We start from the raw sequence: 11,282 nt of genomic DNA on the forward strand, positions 1-11,282 counted from the left end.
TTTTGTACATAATGTTACATGTTGCTGTAACCATGACTGAAAAGAGCTTCTGGACCATCAGAAGATGAATCACCTCAGACTGGACAGAAATGTTTCTTTAACTAGTATAATGTTGCTCCAAGGTCCAAATCCCTCTCATTCACGAGATGAAAATAAGGAAATAGGAAATAGGAAATAGGAAATAGGAAATAGGAAAGAGAAACAGGGTGATGATCGGGGTGCCTTGTGATAGTGCGTTCAACTGTGATGTTGTTCAAGGTGAATTTATTTTTTCTCTTCCTGTTTAATATTTTTTCTCTTCCTGTTTAATATTTTTTCTCTTCCTGTTTAATATTTTTTCGGGAAAATCGTGAATTTAGATTTTTATTTCTTTACATTTTTAATTTTTACATTTACTCTCGGGTCCCAATTATAGCAATATTGCTCTAGAATATTAAGATTCTGTTTTTTGGTTGGTGATAGTCGAACCAAATCATTAGCATATAGCAGGTATTTTACCTCTGTGTCAAATAGTCCCGGGCCTGCAGAATTGTCCAACATTTCTGCTAATTTATATATAAATGTTGAAAAGGTTTGGACTCAAACTGCAGCCTTGTCTCACACCTCGACGTGGCAAAAATATATATATATATATATTTTTTTTTTTCATTGCACACTTGTTTTCTGCGTTCGTACATTTGATTAAGTTACGTGCTGTTTTTAAGCATCTCATTTCTGATGTTATCAAGCCATCTTTGGTTTTATAGGATTTGAGCTTTTAATGTAGTTCTTGTCTGTTTTTAATGTAGTTCTTGTCTGTTTTTAATGTAGTTCTTGTCTGTTTTTAATGTAGTTCTTGTCTGTTTTTAATGTAGTTCTTGTCTGTTTTTAATGTAGTTCTTGTCTGTTTTTAATGTAGTTCTTGTCTGTTTTTAATGTAGTTCTTGTCTGTTTTTAATGTAGTTCTTGTCTGTTTTTAATGTAGTTCTTGTCGGTTTTTAATGTAGTTCTTGTCTGTTTTTAATGTAGTTCTTGTCGGTTTTTAATGTAGTTCTTGTCGGTTTTTAATGTACTTCTTGTCGGTTTATTGGGTAATCTAATGGATTTTAGTGTTTTTTAATGACTGATTCAGGGATGTTAAAAAAAAATTGTGTGGGATTTAAAATAGGTTATAATTATTTTTTTTGTGGGATTTGTCTTGTATAAATGATCAAAATAAGTTTTCAAAATAAGTTTATTTATTTTATATCTCCCTCCCTCCCCCCTCTCTCACAAAGAGCTACTGCTCAAACCTAGTCAGGACTTATGACCTGTGTGTGTGTTTGGGTGTGTGTGTGTTATGTGTGTGTGTGTGTGTGTTATGTGTGTGTGTGTGTGTGTGTGTGTGTGTGTGTGTGTGTGTGTGTGTGTGTGTGTGTGTGTGTGTGTGTGTGTGTGTGTGTGTGTGTGTGTGTGTGTGTGTGTGTGTGTGTGTGTGTGTGTGTGTGTGTTTGGGTGTAAATGGTTGGTTATTTTCAAGGCTAATTTTAGCAGGGAATTACATCCTGTTTGTTCACCTCTCGACTCGACGGCGCTGCAAACACACACTCTTCTTGTTGGTCACCTCTCTTCCACATTTCTTGTATTAGGCTAGCATAGATAACTTTGGCTCCGTGACAATTGTTATTTCCAGGATTCCTTGCATCCTCTCTCGCCACCTTTATCTCAATCGTACTGGAGACTTTGAGAAGGAGTTGAGATGAAAGGATGCAAGGAATCCAGGAAAGATTCAATGGGATGCGGCCCTTGGATCGCTCTCTCTCTCTCTCTCTCTCTCTCTCTCTCTCTCTCTCTCTCTCTCTCTCTCTCTCTCTTGCCCTCTGTCTCTCTCTTGCCCTCTCTCCTCCTCTCTTGCCCCCTCTCCTCCTCTTTTGCCCCCTCTTGCCCCCTTTCCTCCCCTCTCTCCTCCTCTGTTCCCCTCTCTCCTTCTCTTCTCCTCTCTCCTTCTGTCTCTTATTCCAAAAACAGACTTCAGACGTGGGCCAAGAGGTCAAGGGAGAGAGAGGGGGGGAGAGGGAGACAGAGATTGGGGGAGAGAGAAAGCACACACTACCGGTGTGCATGGCAGTGCAATAACAGAGAGTGAAAGAGACCCTTGTACCCTGTGCATGTGGAACACCCCTATATGTTATACAGTACACACACACCCTGCGGCAACCAAAACCAGGCCCCACTTCTCCATCACTCAGTAGAGAGACAGAGAGAGTGACAGAGAGAAAGAGAGAGACACACAAAGACATTAAGACACAGAAAAAGAGAGAGAGAGAGAGAGAGAGAGAGAGATTGAAAGGGAGAGAGAGAGACAGACTGACACAAAATTAAGGAAAGCTTTGACTATGTACAGACTCAGTGAGCATAGCCTTGCTATTGAGAAAGGCCGCCGTAGGCAGACATGGCTCTCAAGAGAAGACAGGCTATGTGCACACTGCCCACAAAATGAGATGGAAACTGAGCTACACTTCCTAACCTCCTGCCAAATGTGTGACCATATTAGAGACACATATTTCCCTCAGATTACACAGATCCACAAAGGATTTGAAAACCAACCCAATTTTGATAAACTCCCATATCTATTGGGTGAAATATCACAGTAGCAATATTTGTGACCTGTTGCCACAAGAAAAGGGCAACCAGTGAAGAACAAACACCATTGTAAATACAACCCATATTTATATTTATTTATTTTCCATTTTGTACTTCAACTATTTGCACATCGTTACAACACTGTATATAGACTGCGTGTTTGCCTCTCTCCCAGAAGTCACCATTCTCTCTCAATACTTTATTTTATTCTGCAGTAATAAATTGTATCAGATATTTCATAGGGGTGCTCAATAAAAGGAACTACTTTTTTCCACCGCCCCAGTCCAAACACGGTGGAAGGATAAAAAAAAATACTCCCAGTGTGTGTAGATTGGACTGGTGTGAGTCGGTCAGACTACTATAAATGTAGCCTTTGTGGAGTGAGTGGAAATGTTATACAAATGACTCCTTTATTAGGCCGACAGCACAAAACACACACACACACACACACACACGCACACACACACACACACAGCTCTATAATTATATTTATTCAGATCAGCGAGTGGGACAGGGGTAACCCCAGAACACTGGAGGAGGTGTGTGTGTGTGTGTGTGTGTGTGTGTGTGTGTGTGTGTGTGTGTGTGTGTGTGTGTGTGTGTGTGTGTGTGTGTGTGTGTGTGTGTGTGTATGTGTGTGTGTGTATGTGTGTGTGTGTGTGTGTGTGTGTGTGTGTGGTGAGAACAGAAGAGAGAGGGATCAGCAAGAAGCCACCACTCAGAGGGAAAGAGAGAGTGGGTTGTCTGTCTGTCTGTCTGTCTGTCTCTGTCTAACAATACATGTCAATTCACTGCCACTCTCTCCACTCACGACAGGAGCATCTGATGTGGAGAAAAAAGAGGGGATGGAGGAGGGACCAGGGGGATGGAGGAGGGACCAGGAGGATGGAGGAGGGGACAAGGGGGATGGAGGAGGGGACAAGGGGGATGGAGGAGGGGGCAAGGGGGATGGAGGAGGGACCAGGGGGATGGAGGAGGGACAAGGGGGATGGAGGAGGGACAAGGGGGACGGAGGAGGGACCAGGGGGATGGAGGAAGGACCGGGGAGATGGAGGAGGGGACAAGGGGGATAGAGGAGGGGACAAGGGGGATGGAGGAGGGACCAGGGGGGATGGAGGAGGGACAAGGGGGATGGAGGAGGGACCAGGGGGATGGAGGATGGAGTTGTATGGTTGTAGTCAGCAGTCTGTATTGTCTAGTTGTATGGTTGTAGTCAGTAGTCTGTATTGTCTAGTTGTATGGTTGTAGTCAGTAGTCTGTATTGTCTAGTTGTAGTCAGTAGTCTATATTGTCTAGTTGTATGGTTGTAGTCAGTAGTCTGTATTGTCTAGTTGTATGGTTGTAGTCAGTAGTCTGTATTGTCTAGTTGTAGTCAGTAGTCTATATTGTCTAGTTGTAGTCAGCAGTCTGTATTGTCTAGTTGTATGGTTGTAGTCAGTAGTCTGTATTGTCTAGTTGGATGGTTGTAGTCAGTAGTCTATATTGTCTAGTTGTATGGTTGTAGTCAGTAGTCTATATTGTCTAGTTGTATGGTTGTAGTCAGTAGTCTGTACTGTCTAGTTGTAGTCAGCAGTCTGTATTGTCTAGTTGTATGGCTGTGGTCTTTATTGTCTAGTTGTATGGTTGTAGTCAGTAGTCTGTATTGTCTAGTTGTAGTCAGCAGTCTGTATTGTCTAGTTGGATGGTTGTAGTCTGTATTGTCTAGTTGTATGGTTGTAGTCAGTAGTCTGTATTGTCTAGTTGTAGTCAGCAGTCTGTATTGTCTAGTTGTGTGGCTGTGGTCTGTATTGTCTAGTTGTAGTCAGTAGTCTGTATTGTCTAGTTGTATGGTTGTAGTCAGTAGTCTGTATTGTCTAGTTGTAGTCAGCAGTCTATATTGTCTAGTTGTATGGTTGTAGTCAGTAGTCTGTATTGTCTAGTTGTAGTCAGTAGTCTGTATTGTCTAGTTGTATGGTTGTTGTCAGCAGTCTGTATTGTCTAGTTGTATGGTTGTAGTCAGTAGTCTGTATTGTCTAGTTGTAGTCAGCAGTCTGTATTGTCTAGTTGGATGGTTGTAGTCTGTATTGTCTAGTTATATGGTTGTAGTCAGTAGTCTGTATTGTCTAGTTGTAATCAGCAGTCTGTTTTGTCTAGTTGTATAGTTGTAGTCAGTAGTCTGTATTGTCTAGTTGTAGTCAGTAGTCTGTATTGTCTAGTTGTATGGTTGTTGTCAGCAGTCTGTATTGTCTAGTTGTATGGTTGTAGTCAGTAGTCTGTATTGTCTAGTTGTATGGTTGTAGTCAGCAGTCTGTATTGTCTAGTTGTATGGTTGTAGTCAGTAGTCTATATTGTCTAGTTGTATGGTTGTAGTCAGCAGTCTGTATTTTCTAGTTGTATGGTTGTAGTCAGTAGTCTGTATTGTCTAAATGTATGGTTGTAGTCAGTAGTCTGTACTGTCTAGTTGTAGTCAGTAGTCTGTATATTCTAGTTGTATGGTTGTAGTCAGTAGTCTGTATTGTATATTTGTAGTCAGCAGTCTGTATTGTCTAGTTATATGGTTGTAGTCAGTATTGTCTAGTTATATGGTTGTAGTCAGTAGTCTGTATTGTCTAGTTGTAGTCAGCAGTCTGTATTGTCTAGTTGTGTGGCTGTGGTCTGTATTGTCTAGTTGTAGTCAGTAGTCTGTATTGTCTAGTTGTATGGTTGTAGTCAGTAGTCTGTATTGTCTAGTTGTAGTCAGCAGTCTATATTGTCTAGTTGTATGGTTGTAGTCAGTAGTCTGTATTGTCTAGTTGTAGTCAGTAGTCTGTATTGTCTAGTTGGATGGTTGTAGTCAGTAGTCTGTATTGTCTAGTTGTAGTCAGTAGTCTGTATTGTCTAGTTGTAGTCAGCAGTCTGTATTGTCTAGTTGTATGGTTGTTGTCAGCAGTCTGTATTGTCTAGTTGTATGGTTGTAGTCAGCAGTCTGTATTGTCTAGTTGTATGGTTGTAGTCAGTAGTCTGTATTGTCTAGTTATATGGTTGTAGTCAGTATTGTCTAGTTATATGGTTGTAGTCAGTAGTCTGTATTGTCTAGTTGTAGTCAGCAGTCTGTATAGTCTAGTTGGATGGTTGTAGTCAGTAGTCTGTATTGTCTAGTTGTATGGTTGTAGTCTGTATAGTCTAGTTGGATGGTTGTAGTCAGTAGTCTATATTGTCTAGTTGTAGTCAGCAGTCTGTATTGTCTAGTTGTATGGCTGTGGTCTGTATTGTCTAGTTGTAGTCAGTAGTCTGTATTCTCTAGTTGTAGTCAGCAGTCTGTATTGTCTAGTTGTAGTCAGTAGTCTGTATTGTCTAGTTGTAGTCAGCAGTCTGTATTGTCTAGTTGGATGGTTGTAGTCAGTAGTCTGTATTGTCTAGTTGTATGGCTGTAGTCTGTATTCTCTAGTCTTAGTCAGTAGTCTGTATTGTCTAGTTGTAGTCAGTAGTCTGTATTGTCTAGTTGTATGGCTGTAGTCTGTATTCTCTAGTCTTAGTCAGCAGTCTGTATTGTCTAGTTGTAGTCAGTAGTCTGTATTGTCTAGTTGTAGTCAGCAGTCTGTATTGTCTAGTTGGATGGTTGTAGTCAGCAGTCTGTATTGTCTAGTTGTAGTCAGTAGTCTGTATTGTCTAGTTGGATGGTTGTAGTCAGTAGTCTATATTGTCTAGTTGTATGGTTGTAGTCTGTATTGTCTAGTTGTAGTCAGTAGTCTGTACTGTCTAGTTGTATGGTTGAAGTCAGTAGTCTGTATTGTCTAGTTGTAGTCAGTAGTCTGTATTGTCTAGTTGTATGGTTGTAGTCTGTATTGTCTAGTTGTAGTCAGTAGTCTGTATTCTCTAGTTGTAGTCAGCAGTCTGTATAGTCTAGTTGTATGGTTGTAGTCTGTATTGTCTAGTTGTATGGTTGTTGTCAGTAGTCTGTATTGTCTAGTGTTAGTCAGCAGTCTGTATTGTCTAGTTGTATGGTTGTAGTCAGTAGTCTGTATTGTCTAGTTGGTGGTTGTAGTCTGTATTGTCTAGTTGTATGGTTGTAGTCAGTAGTCTGTATTGTCTAGTTGTAGTCAGTAGTCTGTATTGTCTAGTTGGTGGTTGTAGTCAGTAGTCTGTATTGTCTAGTTGTCTAGTTGTAGTCAGTAGTCTGTATTGTCTAGTTGTAGTCAGTAGTCTGTATTGTCTAGTTGTATGGTTGTTGTCAGCAGTCTGTATTGTCTAGTTGTATGGTTGTAGTCAGTAGTCTGTATTGTCTAGTTGTATGGTTGTAGTCAGTAGTCTGTATTGTCTAGTTGTATGGTTGTAGTCAGTAGTCTGTATTGTCTAGTTGTATGGTTGTAGTCAGTAGTCTGTATTGTCTAGTTGGTGGATTGATATGCTAAACATTGGCGGGACATGCTTGTGAGAGCTTGAATGGTGTGTGCGTGCGTGCGTGCGTGCGTGTGTGCGTGTGTGTGTGTGTGTGTGTGTGCGTGTGTGTGTGTGTGCGTAAGAACAGACTGACGGTGACCAGAAGAACAGAGCCATGACATTAATGACACGGACATGAAGGTTATGACATCATTCAGAAACACTGACACATTACGGCCCTCTCTCTCAGCAGGTCACAATTCCACATCCATCCCTCCGAGGACATGTGGAGATGCCGTTGTCTCTGGCCACTAGGGACAACTGTGAGCCTTGTTGCCTTCAGTTAGTTTTCAGTTTTTCTATGGCGTTGTGTGGACTGGGCTAAGCGCCCACCTCTGGTTCCAAAATGTTGCATGTTTGATTCCACCAATAGAAAGTTGTTTTGAGCTTTTTTTGTCCCAAACCTTAACCTTTATCTAAACCATTCAGAGTTCATTCCTAACTTTAATATTTCAGAAGTTAATGCCTAAACATATTAACATAAAACACTTTGAAATTTGACATTTGGAACAACTTAGAAATGAGTGGTTTGAGAAACGTGGATTAATGTCTATGTGTGTGTGTGTGTGTGTGTGTGTGTGTGTGTGTTTATGTGGTGAAGGGTGAGTTTTTGAGAGATAGGATGACGTGGCAGAGATGGGGGGGGGGGGGGGGGGGGGGGGGGTGAGTAAGCGGATCGATTTACCGGGAGCTTGCACGGTAGCAGACACACACACCCGTCTCCAGTTAACCTTGGCAGAGCGGTAGAACTAACCATCAGGACGTTTCCCTCAAAGTAAATGAGAAGTGAAGGGAGTTTGGCTGGAGGTGCACGGTTTCTCTTCTGATGTGATTGAAATATGCCAATCAAATGCACACACACACACACACACACACACAATGCATGCACACTAATACGCACATGGTACATAAACACACACACACACAGAGAGACACACAAAAACACAGAGACACACAAAAAAACAGAGACACACACACACACAGAGACACACACACACACAGAGACACACACACACACACAGAGACACACACACACAGAGACACACACACACAGAGACACACACACACACACAGAGACACACACACAGAGACACACACACAGCTGGCAAACTGTCTCTCTCTCTCTATATATATTATATATATATATTCTCTCTCTCTCTCAAGTATGCAAGCCCGCAACAAGCATCTCAGTGCATTCAGACACATTTCAAAGCTTTTTACTTGGAAACATTATATAACGGCATAAAGGGAGAACACACACTGTTCCAGTTTTGCGTTTTGACCTCTCGGTACTGGATTTGGGGGATATCTGTGACTAATAGCAGTTATTAACGTTGCGCACAAAGAAACGTGTCATTGTATTGCCTGGTTTTCCATGTTTTAGCCTAACTGACAAGTCAGTTGTGCAAGCGAGAGAGCGAGAGAGAGAGATGTTAATGTTTTCTCTCCCTCTCTATAAACTTGGCCGCGATTCGTCCCCGGCGCATTCCGGGAACGCGTCGCACCGTGTATAAATGAAAGCGCACGCAGGGAGCGGAGCACCGAGAGTTCAAGCCCCACACAACGTGCCGTCTTGCTCTCTCGCTCTGTGCGTGTGTGCGCGCGCTCCTGGGACACATCAGCGCGCTGACAAGTGCAACTTAGTGACGGGACTCACGTGCAGCCTCGCGGGGTCGTTCTATGAATCTAATCACTTTTTAAAACGACACGTTCACTATTATATTAACCCCCCCCCCCCCCCCCCTCCACGCGCAACCTTTTTTATCGATATTTTTCATATCACGCTGATGGGACCTATTAAGAAGCTACTGACTGTCTGACGGATCCATTAAAGTTGAATGAAATTCTGTTTAGTAGTTTGAACAATTGAATAAAAAGCCAAGTTCTTCATGCTTATGGGTCGTGATATGAATTCTAGCCTGCGCTAGAGTGACCAATATAAACAAGCCGTGGACAAGTTGCCAAATATTTCATTCACACAACTATTACGCACGACTGTGCACACACATCCACAATAGAAAAAACGGTTCGTGTATCAGTAACTTGACACTTCCAAAATGCTACATTTAGACGTTGCGCTAAAGTTATGAAGCGACTCGGGGACAGCTAGGAGTTGGGTGGGAGCCGGTCTAGGGAGACACAGAGACCGAGGAGAGGGGAGGGAGCCGGTCTAGGGAGGCACAGAGACCGAGGAGAGGGAGTCGGTCTAGGAAGGCACAGAGACCGACGAAAGGGAGCCGGTCTAGGGAGGCACAGAGACATGGGGGGGGGACAGAGAGAGACCAACTAACACCTAGCCTGCCTACCCCCCCCCCACCCCCCACCCCCCCCCACCCCTGACCGTTAACCTCCTAACCATGAACTCAATCTTATATAAGGATAAATCACATCAACAACAAACAAACAAATGACGCACATGGCCGTGTAGTGAGTGTAGGATACACATCCGATGTGAGTGTATTAAATGACGCACATGGCCGTGTAGTGAGTGTAGGATACACATCCGATGTGAGTGTATTAAATGACTAACTGGACGTGGAACAGGTATTGTCATCCAACAGCAGAAGAAAATACCAGAGAGGAGATGAACCTCGTGGACCCGCACACCTACACATGGCTAGAAAGACCCACTGACAGACTGAGACACGTGCGTAAAAAAAAGAGACCCACAATCATCCACAGACCCACAAAACGATCACAGACAGAAAGACAGAGCGAGAGAGACGGTCTTACCTGGAAGAGCCAGTGGCAGGTTTCTCCTATGATGGGGAACCCCATGGAACCTTTAGGCATCGGCAGCTTGCAGTTCTTATCCCGGGTTGACGTCCATCGGAGCTGCCAGAGTTGCTGGGACACAACTAGGAGGAGGACCATGGACACCGCGCAGGCCGCTAGGGTGGCCAAGGCTGAAACCAGGTCAAAGTTATCGAATAGCATGGCGAGGAAGGGTCGGTGTCTGGGTGATGGTGGTGGTGGAGCGGAGGAGGAAATCACTGATCTCACCACCGTGCAGGTTGAGGGAAGTTGAGTTGTAAGGAATTGGAAACGCTCTGAGGATGATCAATCAATATATCGATGGTTATCGATAAAAATGACTTGATTGATTGTAATTGATTGATTATTAAATATAACTATAAAAATACTAGTTTTCGTTGTCGTTGAAATAGATAACAATTCAATGGAGTAAATAGGCCTATAAGTAACTCTACAGATGACGCGCGGAACTCTCTCCCCTCTCGCAGTTCCAAGGTTATCAATCAGTGTGTAAAGAAATATGTTACAAAGTCCTTTTAAAAAACGTCACTTTCAATAACTTTAATGAAGGAAAGCATTCATCGAGAGTGGAAACTGATGAGTTAACGTTTGAAATCTCATTTTTGGTTTGATTTTTGTAGGTCAATTTCCCTAAATAAGAAAATATAACAATACGGGATAAAAAATTTAAAAAAAGATCCGTTTGACAAGTATTTGTCCCGCTCTCAGAGCGCACGTGGAAACAGTGAGCGAGTCTCGGAAAGTATTCTGAAAATAAACTGGGGCTTTTCTTTTAAAAAAAGTTACAAGAAATGGAAAGTAGAGGAAAACCTTCCCAGAATAACCCCTCTCCCTCTATTCCGCAAAAAAAACGTATTATACCTGCATAAATCTTTCTCAAGATTGTAAAATAAAGTGTTATTCAAGAAGCAGACGAAGAGAAAAATAAATTTAAAAAATGTTACAAAATTAAATAATCCGTTTTGCAGTTAGTTCTTGCAGCAGAGCGCGCGGGAGCCCGGTGGAGCCAGAGAGAGACCGTCACCGAGTCTTCTGATGCTGCTTTAGGCAACCGTTAGTCGTCTCCCCTCTCTCTGTATACCTTCTTTCCCAACTAGTAGCGTTCGTTCTCTCACTCACACACACACTCTCTGTCGTGTCACTCTCTCTCTGTCCCTCTCGAACTCTATCTGTCTTTCACATACAGGTTTCTCTGAGTGTGTGTAGTGAGAAGCGCAGGCAGCCTCTCTCAGTATGTGTTTATATAGTAACAGGCAGGCTGCGCGCCGGCAGGCAGCCAGGGTTGGAGCGAGAGAGAGCGGTTCCCCCCAACCCCCCGCAACACCTCCCCACGTAACTACGAGACGGCTAGGCAAGCTAGAGACCCCCCTCCCCGGCCCCCACCCCCACCCCCGTCCCTCTAACCCCACCATACACACCAGACTACACACGCCCAACTCCTCCCCACCTCTCTCTCTCTCTCTCTCCGAGGCGGGGTGGAAAGTGAACAAGACAGGGTTGGAGCGTGC

General features: G+C 43.1%; 1 protein-coding gene across 1 annotated transcript in view; it reads right to left on the bottom strand.

Annotated features, from left to right (window-relative positions):
- LOC139415805 (cytochrome P450, family 26, subfamily b, polypeptide 1) overlaps window positions 1-10,990 on the bottom strand; it is a 26,138-nt gene extending 15,148 nt beyond the window's left edge. The window contains exon 1 of the mRNA XM_071163909.1: window positions 9,733-10,990. Coding sequence (XP_071020010.1) covers window positions 9,733-9,936 — 204 coding nt within the window. The 5' untranslated portion in view covers window positions 9,937-10,990. The remainder of the gene's footprint in view (window positions 1-9,732) is intronic.
- Window positions 10,991-11,282: the final 292 nt, after the last annotated feature.

This window comes from Oncorhynchus clarkii, chromosome 9 (genome assembly GCF_045791955.1).
Source record: "Oncorhynchus clarkii lewisi isolate Uvic-CL-2024 chromosome 9, UVic_Ocla_1.0, whole genome shotgun sequence".
Lineage (NCBI taxonomy): Eukaryota > Metazoa > Chordata > Actinopteri > Salmoniformes > Salmonidae > Oncorhynchus > Oncorhynchus clarkii.